The sequence below is a fragment of the Acanthopagrus latus genome, chromosome 6 (genome assembly GCF_904848185.1).
Source record: "Acanthopagrus latus isolate v.2019 chromosome 6, fAcaLat1.1, whole genome shotgun sequence".
In the NCBI taxonomy this organism is placed as follows: domain Eukaryota; kingdom Metazoa; phylum Chordata; class Actinopteri; order Spariformes; family Sparidae; genus Acanthopagrus; species Acanthopagrus latus.
Genome location: NC_051044.1, coordinates 16499094 through 16514521, shown reverse-complemented (window position 1 = coordinate 16514521; position 15428 = coordinate 16499094). Strand labels below are relative to the sequence as shown.

General features: G+C 41.5%; 1 protein-coding gene across 3 annotated transcripts; it reads left to right on the top strand.

Moving 5' to 3' along the window:
- Positions 1 to 42: 42 nt before the first annotated feature.
- On the top strand, positions 43 to 15397 carry tmcc1b (transmembrane and coiled-coil domain family 1b). Of its 3 annotated transcripts, none has more exons than XM_037100487.1 (8): positions 43 to 184; positions 4150 to 4323; positions 7409 to 7452; positions 8187 to 8953; positions 12245 to 12664; positions 13213 to 13697; positions 13791 to 13926; positions 14008 to 15397. In XM_037100487.1, the coding sequence occupies exons 4-8, from the start codon at positions 8351 to 8353 to the stop codon at positions 14320 to 14322; spliced, it is 1959 nt and encodes a 652-aa protein (XP_036956382.1). In that variant the 5' UTR covers positions 43 to 184; positions 4150 to 4323; positions 7409 to 7452; positions 8187 to 8350; the 3' UTR covers positions 14323 to 15397. The 3 variants fall into 3 exon arrangements, with proteins under 3 accessions (XP_036956382.1, XP_036956383.1, XP_036956381.1); XM_037100488.1 differs by lacking the exon at positions 43 to 184 and adding an exon at positions 285 to 486; XM_037100486.1 differs by lacking the exon at positions 43 to 184 and adding an exon at positions 1350 to 1861.
- Positions 15398 to 15428: the final 31 nt, after the last annotated feature.

The following is a 15428-nucleotide window of genomic DNA, read 5'->3' as shown; positions in this document are numbered from 1 at the left end:
ATGAATACATAAAACAGACATAAACCTGCCTGTGCAAGTGGATCACCTGCACGGGTCAGATGGGATGGTTAGCTCTCTGGTACTCGGCTGCGCTGACGTCGAGCACGCTATTTGACGTCACCGTGGGAGTGTTCCACCATCGGGAGAAATGAATGGTCATCAACACAATCCTCTCAGCGCCCATGTAAGTCGAAGCCAGCAAAAACACTTATTTTACGAACTGGTCTGCGGCGGAAATGTGTTTCCGTATGTATATCCGACCCGCTCAGGGGTGACGGTTGATTAACGCTGTTTATCCTATTGTCGCTGCCGCCTGGCGAGCTGCCCGGCTCGCCTGTAGCTAACCATGGCTGAAGCTGGAGCGATGTTTTTGAGCTACAGTCTAGCCAAGCGGCTAACTGACAGGCTGAGTGGCCAGGCGGCCAGTAAGCGCCTGTTTTGCACACCCAGGATAGCCTGGATGGGCGATAACAAGTGTATTTACATGTGAGTAATTACGAGAAGACAGTTAAATCTTCGGCTGTAGAGACAATTTGTGCAGGTTGAACTTTGGAGACAACACCCAGGCCGGATGCGATGATAGTTTCACCGCGGTCGATGTGCTAAACGGGTTTAACGAGCGTTACTTACAGCTGACTGTGAACAATTGTGACTTTATCCTCAGTCAAATGACCACTGTTCGTTATGTACAACAAAAATCGGGGGGTCTGAAATGTAAATCTACACTGTAGGGACTGTAGGACTACATACGCCACCATGAAATACAAGACACCAAGGTGTGATTAAGAAAGCCTGGTGGGAGTGTGTGACAGATGGCTACCCAATACCTCCAGTCTGAAATCACCCGGTGTGTTTGAGCTGTTCACACCTGCGAGGGCCGTTTTTACGAAGGGTTTTGTGAAATTGAGTTTAATTTTAATGGTTAATTGTCTATTTTGGAGCAGGGGTGACAAAGATACAAGCAGGTGCCACAGTGGCCATGACTCATGATTCAACATCTCGATCAATAACGTGACATTTAGGTAGGACTGTAAGTTGGTGATACATTAATCAGGTTTATGGAGGGATTAATTGATTGACTTGTACCACCTGACTGGCTATGTGATGATGCGTAAACCCCCAAGATTCTGGTGTAGAAATATTCCTGTAATCCGTTTTTAAACTGGTGAGAGATTTACTCTCCAGTAATCACCGGGGAGGCTTCTCACACATGTCTCACTTTACATGGCGGCCACTATCTTGATACTTTCATTCAAATCAGTTATGTCAGGGTTGACATTTTGAAGTCGAACGTAAAAAGCACATGAGCCAGAGCTGTGATCAGATCAAAATACAAGTCTACCCACTCTCCTCTCCTCTAACCAAGCAGCGTGCACAATGTGTAACACATGGCCTGCTGTGTATCAAAACATGTTACACATCCATTTGAAAAGTAACAAACTTCTCAGATAATGAAAAGGTTAAATGGTCTGGTTGTATTGACATAGGAGGAAGGGCACTACACATGGGAGCTCGTGGTGCTTCAGTGTAAATTTGAAATAGAACAGTGTTGTCCTCGGGTGAGCTCATGTAACCAGACGGGCGGTGGCACGCTTACTTTACACTTTAAACATTCACTCCGGGGTGACAGCGGCATGTGTAAGACATGCTAACCTCTGCTAGCTTTGGTGAATGCTTAACATCCAGCATAAGGCAACGTGAACACTGTGACCTCGCCCCGCTCAGCAGCTCCGGTGTGCACGGTGAAGTAAAATGAGCGCCCTCCAGTGCACCACGTTAGCTTGCACTGCTAGCAGCAAGAGGAGCAGACGAGCCTTCAAAACGGGGACGGGGATGTGTTCTGACTTTATCTGCCACGACGGTGAGCACCACCCTGCGATAAAACGTCAATCTGGTCTGATGTTTTGAGTGAATGTATCCTGTTGTTGTGTATTTTATTGGCCAGGCCTGCGAACGATGGCTAGCAAGCTGCTAATTCCATCCTCTTCTTATCTCTAGCTAACGTTAAACCGTTGGGCTCGGACTATTTGCAGTAACTTAATAACATTACTCACAAATACACCACTGTATTTGTGTTTTGTTTGACTCTATCCAGGCGTCTGCTTTTGAATTTCCAAGCATACGCGTTACTACTGTTACCTTACATGTAATGACACTAAATGCACCTGTAACCTACCGAGTGATTTAATTAAGTAACGCGAGCCTTGTGCTGGTGTTAAGCTCTAACCTGAGTGTTTTTTGATGAAAGTTTTTTTGTTCCATGTTATAACGAATGCGTCTCGAAAGGGAAACTTTATTGTTAGGCCTGTAGGTGTAATTACTGAAGCGGTGGTGATGATCTCATCGGATTGCACGGATGACTGTATTCTTGCTGAGAGCTCTGTGTGTATCCTGTACATTGTTGTGTTACACATTTCCTGTTGTTTATTTGTCATGTTGAATTGTTTCTTTTATCTAAGCTGTGGCACTTTAATTCAGTAAATGGTCCATGTCCTGCAGATATTCTCGAGAGGCTATCTTGCACTATTAATTAACATTACACAATTAATTAAGCTAAAAGGCCTGGGAGGCCTGTGCTTGTACAAAATTAAAACTCGTGTTTTTCATTTCACCATCCCAGATATGAAACTCCAGACTTCAATGAGCTGCTTGTGCAGGGAAAAAAACAAAACAAAATGCCTTAACTGGTTTGTCTGGGTGGAGTATTCACTTCAGGTCTCACACTGGGCTGCATTACAGGGACAGTCTGTGGGTTTTTTGATCATGAATGTGAATGTAGGAACAACATCTAACACTATGGTGCGTAAACATACTGAATATTAAGTTATAATTGAACTCATAGCCTTTATCAGGAAAATATCTAAAGAAACCCCCTGGGGTTTTTACTGAGAGCCTGCAATCATTGATTGATTTTTTTTTTTTTTGTTACTTGACATCAGATTTACCCTATAGTTTCCCCAACAGCACAGGTTCTAATTCATTATTGCTTTATCAAGTTGTTGTGGTTAACATACTGAGTAGTAGTTGCCTCATTGCACAATTGGTGGACATAGTCATTTATTTCGACTGGCATCTAGGTGCATTTGACGATTATGAAGTCCAATATTCACTCCTATTTTTATCTCTGTCGTGGTCTGCACCAGCTCCTGATAATGATATTATATCTTGGTTTTAGCTTCCAAGATGCAGGCTGTGTACTGTAGATCTCAGATTTGACATATTGAACTGACATCATGCATATGGAGACAACAGTGACCTCACAATATTGAGACTGCTGCAGTTTTAAGAGCTAGACGCCATAGTTGTGCTTCACTGACTGCAAAAGTTTAGGACATGATGAATGTGTGGCTTTCACTCAGAAAAGAGCTGCTTGGTTGAGATTCTGGATAATGAACATGACATTTTACAGAAACGTGTCCTTTATCTGATGGAATTATTTTGTTTCATCTTCAAATAGAATGTTGCACTATGAAGGTTTATACTCTCAACAGCGTACGTAAGATATATGTAGTTCTCATAGAATGCATACAATCTGGGATTGCTCTAGTCTACAATGTCAAGATTACTTATTTAATTCCTTGAGTATCATGGAGCCACACGAAACCACCAGGACATAAGGATTCTAAAAATAACATCTGATGAGAAGCCCTGACTGTCTGAATATGTGATTGGCCTGTTTATCTGCTTTCCTCTCCCTGTTTGTTTCAGCTATTGATTGATGTTTTGAATGTATATAAGTTCAGGGGGGCAGGCCAAGCAATTAAGTTTGGGAAGCTGATATATAGAGCTGCAAATTGATGTGATGGCTCCCTCATCTAGTATCTGCATGTTTTAATTTCTCATAGGATCTATATAATGAGGGAGATTATATGGCAATTCTATAGACTGCCATGTCATACAGAAGAGTACAAGATGAAAAGAATGGTATTTGATGTCAGTAGTTTATTTTGGGTCTCATTAGCTGCCTTGGCTCCACAAACATGGCTCAACAGTGCCACATAGATTTTGTCGGTGCAGCATTAAGGCTTTGTAATTTGAATACACAACATATTTGTGAGAAAGACGTCTCCTGTGTGTCTGAAGTCGTCTTTCACAGCAAACTGTTTCTCATTTGTCCTACCTTTTGTTTGTTTCTGTTTTTCTTTGCAGCATGTGATTTTTCTAAATGTCCATGGAAACAGCTGACTAAAGGTCGACAGCTACCGCACCAGATTTCCATTTGTAACAATTATCTAGAGGAAGCAGAGCTGGAAATTCGCTTGGATTTTACCTTTTCCTGTGTTAATAGCTCCACAAGTCATATGCTGATGACCACACCCGAAGGTATGTTTTTTGCACTGGGACAACTGCTGAGTTGTGTGTACCTCTGTTGTAATTGACACTAACAGTTTTTTTTTTGTTTTTTTTTTAAAATAAATCTTTCAGTTCTGTTATCTAGGGATTGACCAACATGGTTTATTCAGGGCTAATACAAATACCACTCATTAGTAGTCAAGGTAACTGATATTTGGAACTATTATATATTTACAGTAAGATGATAAAATCTTGTGTATTTCCATTTTCACTTTTTCTGCTACTTAATCTTTTCACTACACTATTTATCTTTATAATTATGAGTTACTTTGCAGATTCAGATTATTCATTGTTGATTGTAACCAATCATATAGTGCTGTAGGCGGGCCATTGAGTGAGACCACAGAGAAGGTGACTACGGGCCGTGAAGGAACGCTGCATCAGAGCTATTATAACACATTTTAGATGTGTGTTTTCAGCAATCTGATGCAAAAAAAACACATTAGATCTGAAATTTATGAGTGTTAATCTAAGTGATGCAGATATAGGACAACTGAAATAATGCATGTAGGCCTATGCTATAGCAATGACTACATAAGTGTTTCTTTGACACAAGTAAAAGCTTAAACGCCGTGAGACATGCACAACGCTCGGGAGATGGTGTGACCTTGCAGCACTGCATGCAGAGAGAGCTAGGCGAGTGTTGGCTGACCCACTTCAAAGAGAACACTTTGCCCTCAGCCTAGAGGAGTCGGATGCCATTGTATTTTCATTGTAGATGAAGGATACAGTTCCACGTCTGTGTGGGAGTTTTTTCCTCCTGTGTCTTGTCTTGACTTTAGATCTTACAAAGCGCGTGTTACATTGAATTGCTAAGTGGCTAAGCCTGATTCAGGATCAGGAAATGGGGCTGAAGATCACAAATACAAGATAAGCAGATAAGTGTTAAATCAGTTAGCTATAAAGGTTGTATAATAATTGATAGCGCTAACGTATATACATATACATATGACATGTATATCAGAGGGCAGTAAGTGGGGAGGGAAGCTTCATGAATACAATCTATGATGATTTAATTTGTTTTGAATAATGAGTGAAATGAGCGACGGCAGTAAGCGAACATGGTTTAAACATGAAGCAGCCTTTGTTTAAGCGTGTTGATCAGAAAGTATTGGCAAAGATTTGCTTTTTCCTTATTGTACCATTCACTACCACCTACACTTCAACAAAGCTTTCTTATCCAACACTGCAGATGTAACAGCAGGGCCAGCAGTAATGAGTCACTGTGTATCACTAATGCTGCATTTCATAGAGTTTTTTGGTGCTAGATTGTGCTGCTGGCTTGTTAAGTGATACTTTATATCTCTGCTGACTCGTGGAATCAGTTTTCTGTTTGTCTGCAATATAATCCATGTTCTACATCGTCAGAGTCCTCACTTTAGGCTCTTTGGAGAAACACGCTTCTCAGTATGTCTTGTAAAACAGCCTGTCAAGGAGGAGGAAAGGATTGGAAACTTACTGTTGTGAAACAATTTTTTTCTCTTTATGACAAAAGTGAGAGCTACAGTGTATTAAAGAACTATGTACATAGAAATGCTTTGTAGTGGATTTAATTCAGGTTCATGTGCATATTTGAATAATAGCATCAGCTTGCAGTGTGTTTACCTTGTGAGTCTGTATGCGTATCATTATGGTAAAATGTGGTCCTGGAAACAGCTTTATTATTGGGACCTCACAAAGTTTTGGGGGCTTTTCCAGGTGTTTATATGTCTGTCTGTCTGAGGATGTTTTTCATAGGTATGTAGTTGAGATCAAAATACAGGCTGAGTTCGAGGATTGGCATGGTTGACTCATTAGTGCTGGGTACTGATCTGATAATGTCATATCTACTGAGTACTCATGGGTTGGAACGTGAACATGTTGACAGGCGCTGCGGCTGGGGTTGCAGCGTTATGAGATAACCATCTTAGAAATGTTCACGGTTAAGGTATGCAATGTTACACAGATGATACTGTCATTATTAGTTACATCAACATGAAAAGGAATGAAAACACATTGTTAACTTTTTTGCTTGGAACAATCACATTATTACAGTTTCACAAAATATTATGTTCTGACAGACATGAAACTTGACAATTTTTAACCTAGATTATGCTCAAGTTTTAATGCTTTCTGAGTTCTTTTTTTAATTTTTTATCAGTCAACTAGTCTAGGAAATTTAAACTACCTGTTAGATGTCAGGATTTTGTGGTTTGCAACATCCCAGTTTAACTGTTCTCGTGCACTGCAACTAGAGACAGCCAGTGTTTTGGTCTTGATTCCTTGTGATTCAACCATGCAGACGCAAAGCAGAACCAGATACGCGTGTGCCTGTTTCTGGCATTTTAATTGGGTATGCTTGGACATAAAAAGTGATCAATTTCATCAGTTTTAAATCCCTCATTAATAACTATGCAAATCTGCAATTATAAACACTCAGAACAACTGAGTACAGAACTAAGGTTGAGATTTGGTTCTGGATTTAGGTTTTAGCAATGATTTGGCCATCAGCTAGACTGTGGGAAATATGAATAGATACTGTAAGACATTTTTTAAAAATGTTTCCAGTTGGACAAATTGGAAAAATAGTTCAAATGTGTCTATTCAAGGATAGTGTGCACATTTGTTGGCTGGTTGAAGAAAAGGAGGACAGGAAGGCTCTTTCCCAGGCTAACGTCCCCCCCACTCCCTCTGTATGTGCTGCTACAGATGAGTCGTGCAGTGACAGCTCCTTTGAGCTGAGTTCATGCCGTGTTTTGATGTTTGTTTCTGTGTAGAAGCAGTATTGAACAGTGTCTGGAGCTGCAGTCATGTTAATGTTGCCATGTCATGTGTTCTGCTCCATTAGAGTCGGATAATTTCTACTCGTCAGCATGTTAGAAGCTTTTAACTCTCATCTGGTGCAGCATTCCTTTACACATCCATTATGACCAGTTATGACTGAGTGAAAAGTTTGTATGCAAGTCTGTTTATTTCTGCATGATGCTGCAGTATGCATAGTCTGGAACTCTTCTCCTCTCTGTCGTATGGAGCATATTATATGTTTTTTTCTTCTTTTTATTTCTGCTTCATTTAGCCAATCCTGCGTTGTGAGTCAGTAGAGGAGAAGCGGGGCTGATGGTAAGATCTTTGTCACTCTATCTCAACTCCTCTCTCTGTCTTTCTTTCCCAATGTCTCATTACATGATGATAAAGACTTTTTATATAACCTGTCATCTGAGAGCCACAGAGCTGGATCGGACCTTTACATTGCAGGATTTAGCCTTGTTATAAGATGAGATGCAAAAGAGGAGACTGCTGTGGATCGTTGAACTCCTTAATCAGTTGAGAATTAGATCACTGTCTCTATCCATTTAGTATTTCATTTATGTTTTTTCACACTCTGTAGCCTCTTTGTTAGCTTCATCTGGGCACTCTTAATTATGTTGATTATTGATTTCCATAATGAATGCTTTCTGAAATGTAATCGTGAGGGTTTTTGTGCAGTTGGGCTTGAATGCCCAGAAATAAACAATGGAGAGGGATTTTTAGAAGCAGCCAAAGGTCGTGCTGTATGACAGACTTTGACATTTCAGAAACTGTTCTGTTTATTTTGTAGACTTTATGTTTTTGCATTACTGGGTTGGATCAGATATGCCTCATGCTGTCTCCTTCAGCAGGGAGGCTATTTAGAATCTTTTTTCAATCATGAATTGTTTGCAAAAAGATGATTTTTGGATAAGAAACCTTCTATAAAAGTGGTCATGTCTGTGTCAACCCAGTAAATGTAGCTGCTTGTTGTTTTATATTCTGCTTCTTATGTTCATCATTCACTGCTGCATGTCATAATCCATTTTATTTTCCTTTTGTGGTAGACAAGCATGACATTGAGCCAAGCCGCAGATGCATGCGCACTCAAAAGGCCCAACTGAGCGCCAACCCCTCTGCTCCACGGCTTTCAACCAGTCGCTCAGAGGGGGGGGTGTTGACGGGGCGTAGCTAGTCCCCTGCACCCCCAGGTAGAAACTGGAGGTCTCTGATGGATCAGGGTAGTAGTGAGCTGAGTCCAGAGGAGCCGGACGCGGGAGGCCGAGCGGAGACGGAGGTCGGCAGGAGGGCGTCGGAGTCAGAGCACGGCTTGTCCAAAATCACCCATAATGCCCTGGAGAACATGGGAGCGTTGGGCCATGGCCTGAAGCACTTCTTCCAGCCACAGCGCCGACGCTCCTCCGTTTCCCCACATGACTCCGTCTCTACCTGCACAGGCGCCCCTCCCTCCGAACCCACTGAAGTAGGGTCAGAAGTAGGGGATGCTCCTGCCAGCTCGGCCCTCCCTTTGGATTCTGACAACCCTGCCGCTTCCGTCCCTCCTGCAGCTCTGAGCCGTGTTCTGCAGCAGATCCGAGGTGCTCCACCGATGATGAAGAGAGGCACCAGCCTGCAGAGCCGCCGCAGCAAGGTGGGGGGCCCCGGGGATCCTCCCCAAAAAGGTAGCCCTCAGATCCACCGACGCAGCACCCATGAAGCCCTGCTGCAGGCTGGGCGCCCACGCTCTTCCTCGACCACGGATACACCCAGCAGCCCAGCCCTGGTTGACATGCTGCTAACATCTGGTTACCACTCAACTGAGGAGCCTGACAAGGTGAACGTCTCAGTCCTTTCAAGTAGTCACGGTGAAAAATTAAATAGTTGCCAGTACGTTCTTTACGGAGAAGGAAAACATTCCAGTCTGGATGCAAATGATGTTTTGATATAGGTTACATTTGCATTTACCCAGAGTGGGGTTGCCCAAGCTTTTAGAAACTTTACGGTGGACCAAGGACCAAAAGCAAATGCCTAATCTAGTGTATTGTTAAATGCAAAAATGGTACGATAATCCCAGTTACCCTTAATTGACTGACTTTCTGTGCAAAGTGTCACTCTGCCGTGGTTAGATTATGTGGAAGAAAAAAAAACTACATATTCAAAGAGCATGTTTACCTCGCAACAAACAAAACTGCATAAACAGCTGTTTATATGATATTGTTCGGATTCATTATTATGTCTTTCACTAGAAACATCTGGCTGACTAAATCAAACTTTATGGTGGGCCAGTTATGGCCTGCAGGAGTCACCTGCTTCTCCCTTCACACTCCATTGACAAGTCATAATTCAGTTAAATCTAAACAGACAGACATGATACACACTGCTGCAATCCGTGTGACTTGCACTTTACAGCGTAGTATTTGTCTGTCTGCCACATATAACATTTACTTAAAGGGTAACTCCACCAATTCTTTACATTTAAGTGTATTTAGAGGTCTTGAGAGTACTACAGATGTGGAGAAAGTAGTGTAAAGCCTTTTTATAAATGATAAAATACCAGACACATTATAATTTTTTATTTTTTTTAAACCCGGTGTCTACATTACCCACAATGAAACTCAACCACAGAGTGACATCAGTGACATTCAACAATCCTAGGGAAAAAAGATGCCTCTTATAATTTCCAAACTTGCCACCGATTTATCAGGTTCCCTTCAGTATCAAAATTCATCCAGTATCTGTAGTCTGTACACTGAGGGTTCAGGAACTGCTAAAAAGATAACACGGTATCACTTTCCAAGATGCAGATATACCAAGCTGTAAACAAATAAAGTTGAATAACTAGGCTCAGGTATGGCATGGCAACATGTCTGTGTTTTTTTGCATCCTCTAAAGCATGATGGAAGGAACAGTAACTGCATAACTTGTCCCAAATGTTATTAAGAGAAACAAAAACGGTAGCTGTAACAAAATCTATGAATTTTAAAATTTTCCTAACTGCACTCAGTAAATTTGTATTAATTATTCATAATGTCCCATCAGCATTATGTCCCTAGAACACTGACAGTCTCCTCAATTTAAATGCGTTCAATCGGTTGAAAACCTGTTGACACTATGGCAAAAACACATTTTTTAATTCTCACATCCTTTTTCATAAAATCTGTCCTCTAGCAAATGTATTATTCATAGAAATCTTGGCTTCAGGATATAAAACATTCAGATTCACATTGCAATACAAAGAGACACTATGCACTCAAGATGAAACAAATGCTGTGTATTTGTGTGCAACCCGGCTGTAAAAACAAAAGATAAATGGAGTCATGCATAAATGCCAGAGAAATGTGAGAGAAGGCCAAAACTAAGTGAATTGTGCAAACGTGTTAAAAGGCTGTTAATGGCTTAGATGTGCCTGGATGAACCGGTGAATGGGGAGATGAGCTGTCAGTGGTGGAAGGTCAGAGATTGCCTTTGAGTGGTTGGTCACTATGTGCTTTAAGCCTTTCTAAATTTAGCTTGCGCTGTCACTGAGAGTACTTCAGGTCAGAGAAGGCTTGCAGGGCCAAACAAACTCAAAATTGTGGGCTGGTTCTGTTGTTGAAGCAATGAGAGGAAAAAGTAACTGTAGAGTGAAACTGTTAAATGAATAAGGGGTTTACTAGCTGAAGACATGACAGTTTATAAGACAAAAATAAAAAATACACTTGAAACAGCTTTTTTAAAAAAATAAAAAATAGCTTTATTTAAAAAAGTAATTGGTAATTCAAGCAGGGGATTAAAAAAATGTTAACACGCTATAGGGCCATTGAAGTAGTGTGGCTTGATGTCAGTAGTATGATAGAAGACTCTCTGGAATGACAATTCAGGAGAAGGCAGACATCGTAAGACGAGGGGCCATGTCACACTGTTTTGCAGGTCTTGGCACCTCAGTGGAGGCTGAAATTAAGTTTCTAAACAGATGTCATGAGCAGGATGGAAATGCTCCTGTTCATCTTCACCTTATGGCCTGTTATTTGTGGAAACAGACAACTTTTTCCCCATTAGTGTTTCCAAGTGGCATTATTTTTGGCTCTGCTGTCACAGAAACGGATCAAAGTAGCAACTACTATTAGCACAGGAAAATAACATTACTTTATTCATTTATTTTGTATATTATGGAGACGTAAAAGCAGTTAGAAATGGGGCCAGGCCTGCCAGCCTGACTGGATCACTAGTCAGACTTCAGTTTCCCTGGAGACTTAATTTGATAGTGTAAATGAGGTTTATAGGTAATAATCTAAATGCAGGTGGTGTCTTATAGCCATTTATTTGTGCAATCAAATAAAAACATATGTCAACATACTTGTTGATCACCTTATGTTATAATGCATCTTTCAAATGGGTAATTTATTGGTTATGGCATATAACCAGACAGCTATGTAACAGGACTGTGAAGTTATTCATTAGCAGCTCTTATCGCCTGCCAATGTTGCAGAGTCCTCTTCTGTGTTATCTATATTCTTACTGAAGCTAGCTCAGACATACTTAACATTCAGTTCATTAGAATACATAAAGCTCAATGGTTTCCAGGTTTCAAAGGAGCTGGTAGCTCTTATAATGGACCCAGTTTAGTCTGTTAATTATGCAGATGTAATATTCACTGCTCCTCTTGTTGACTCATTTTGAGCCTCAAAGCAGTGATGACTGTTTATGGCTTCAAGTCATTTGCACTGCTGGGCTTTTTAGCTAAAGTACATCCTGAGGGGTAAAATTAAAATCATTGTTATAACTCTCTCTCAGTCCTCAGATAACTTGGCCAATTTTTGCAATTGTGTTTCCCACAAGTCGCTGCATCTTCCCCGCTCCAATCCTTGAACTGGAGCTCTGAAATGACATTCAAAAGGGAGCTTTTTTTTTTTTTTTTTTTTTAAAAGGCGCCATCTGCTGTTCTGAATGAGTAGTGATGGATACATCTTCATCTAGATGATTTAAGATAATACAGCACAGTATTAACGGTATGAACGGATTTTTAATGGTGTTCACACTAGATTCTATAATCGTTCCCTTAAAAAAAAAAAAGCTTCAACACATCAGGGAGAAACAAGATAAACACAGTTTTTTAACATTCCATTTCTTCACTGTCTTTCAACAGCTGGATCGTTATGATGGATCGGGCCCTGCTGTGTCGCCCAACGCCCTCCCTTACGGTGCAGATGGATATGATGTAGTTGACAGTACTCCAGACCCCCAGCGAACGAAGCAGGCCATTGCCCAACTACAACAGAAGATTCTTAAGCTCACGGAACAAATCAAAATCGAACAAACAGCACGTGACGACAATGTGGCCGAATACCTGAAACTCGCTAATAATGCAGACAAACAGCAGAGTGCACGCATCAAACAGGTGTTTGAGAAGAAGAACCAAAAGTCAGCGCAAACCATCCAGCAACTGCAGAGGAAGCTGGAGCATTACCACCGAAAGCTTCGAGAGGTGGAGCACAATGGCATCCCTCGGCAGCCCAAAGATGTTTTCCGAGACATGCACCAGGGGCTGAAAGATGTTGGAGCCAAGGTGCGTGTTTTTCTAAATTCTGTAAATGTGTTTATTTAAGCTATTATGGCATTGAGGTGTGCTGTGATTGTTTGTTTTTTTTCGATTGTGAACAGGAGATACGTCTGTATGTTAGAAACAGGAGATTGGGATTTCTTTTTTCTAGTTCAGTGAATTAACACTGATCTTTTAATATGTTGATCATACTCACTGAGAATGTGTGCTTGTTGTGGTGGGCATGCTTAAAGCCATAGGCTTGTAGTTTCAGTGTGGCAATGTTAAATGTAAGTGCTTGTCACCTCACAGTGGCGTATTTGCAATTGCCATAAGTTGACGTTAATTAAAATCAGCTGCACTGTTTCAGTGTACCAGCTACAGAACTTAGTGATATCATTAACTTCTATCAGCTGAACAAAACACTATTTTAGATGGGCAACGTGCATGTTATTTTTCCAATGCAGTATGTGTTTCCTTTCTATAAGGCTTTTCAGACAGTCGAATGAGATTTGTTTGGTCCTTTAACTGTCAGAAATGGGGATGAGTTTTTAACTTGATGTCCTTCATTACAGGTGACAGGTGGTCTCTCCAGTTTCTCTCAAGCCACTCACTCTGCAGCTGGAGCTGTTGTGTCTAAGCCGAGAGAAATCGCCTCCCTCATCCGCCACAAGTTTGGCAGTGCTGATAACATTTCAGCCCTGAAAGATTCCTTGGATGAAACCCAGGGGGATGAAGGTGTTGGTCCTGGGGGAACGAGGACCCTTGGGACAGGACAGTTGCAGTCCAGCCCAAAGTATGGCAGTGATGAAGACTGTTCTAGCGCCACTTCTGGCTCCGCTGGAGCCAACAGCACGACTGGGGCCCCTGGAGGACCTCCTAGCTCCAAGGGCAATACACTTGATCATGCCCAGGCCTCTGGCTTTGACGCTATACTCCATGAGATCCAAGAGCTGCGGGATAACCAAGGTCGGCTCGAGGAGTCATTTGAAAACTTGAAAGCCCATTATCAGCGCGACTATACGATGATCATGGAGGCCCTGCAAGAGGAAAGATACAGGTATCATATCATGCCCTTAGCAGTGCAGTATCGTAGGTCTGAATGGTTGGGGGAAAAGAAAAAGTCATATTTGTGTTTGTCGTTATTTTGCAGGTGTGAACGATTAGAAGAGCAGCTCAATGACTTGACTGAACTCCACCAGAATGAAATTCTGAACTTGAAACAGGAACTAGCCAGCATGGAGGAGAAGATTGCATACCAGTCTTACGAAAGGGCGAGAGACATTCAGGTAAGCTTCACCAAATATTTATGAATGTTTCTGCCTCGTCCTCAGATCTATTTCACCGACAGTTTTGTCTCTGACCTGTAGGAGGCGCTCGAGGCATGTCAGACACGTATCTCCAAGATGGAGCTGCAGCAGCAGCAACAGCAGGTGGTGCAGCTCGAGGGTTTGGAGAACGCCACAGCTCGGACTCTACTTGGAAAACTAATCAATGTGCTGCTAGCTGTTATGGCAGTGCTTTTGGTGTTTGTGTCCACAGTGGCCAATTGTGTCGTCCCCTTGATGAAAACACGCAGCCGCACGCTTTCTACATTGCTCCTCGTAATCCTCCTCGCCTTCCTCTGGAGGCACTGGGATGCTATTTCAGAGTATCTGCATCACTTTCTCTTGCACCCCAGATGACCGGCTTGAAGAGGCATATTTTAATAATGAAGGGACAGAGGGTTTGGGGCTGATGTGTAAAAGGAGGACATGGACTCGTACAGGGAGTTGAAACTCAATAGTCCTAGCTTTTCTTCCTCTTGAGCAGCTTCTCAATACACTCAGGAGGATTGCATCAGAGGTTTGTCACTTTATCACTTTCTGAAATGCGTTTTGAGAAGAATGAAACAGAGAATAAGGTGGCGAAAAGGCTTGATGTTTGGTATTGATTTGCTACCATTGGTGCAATTGGGGCACAAGCACATACAGTAAAAGGGTGAACGGGGCATAGCTGAAGTATAAGCAGAGAGAACTGCACACTTGATTTCTCTCTTCTGAGTGAATTTGTTTACATGTGGAAAACTTTGCATTGTTTCCCCACAGAAGAAATTGTAATTCAGTTTTATTACTTTTTGAGCTGATTCAAGTGGTATTGTTTTGAAGTCGATGCTATTTTTAATACAACTGATTGATGGCTTTTTATTTTATTTTAACTGTTATGAGCCGTTCTGCTGATTTAATTGTCCACATTCTCTTTTTGTGAGTTCTCTCTCTTCTGGTCTTGCCATTCTGTTTTTTTCACTCTGCTCTTTATTTCTCCTTTTTACTTAGTCTTTTGAAATTTCAGCTTGTGTGACCAACTCTTCCTCTTCCTGCTCACTACACTCTGGAGAATGGGGTGCTTGCACATCAGCTGCATTGCTCTGGAAACAGACTTGTCACTGGATCAAACAGTCGGTTCTCAACTTGTTTCTTTATGGATGTGTGAAGTCAGTAACACTGGTTCTGCCACAACCAGGATATAACTCTGGAGAACTTTCATTTGGAATTGTGACCCTGCCCTCTTGGTCAACTGGATCCCACTGTCCTGGTGGACTTTCCACTGGAGAAGAATAATCTATGAGAACTTAAATAACATACTTGAAGAGCAGTTAAAGTGCTCAAAGACTCAGTGCTTCCGTACTGTTTCTATTAGTGACAATGAAATAGTAATACTTTTTAGTTGATTTTTTTATTTTTTAAAAGACAAATAAATTTGCTGTTTTAAAAGGTGAAAGGTGTGTTTGTCTTCAATGTCACCCAGCCTC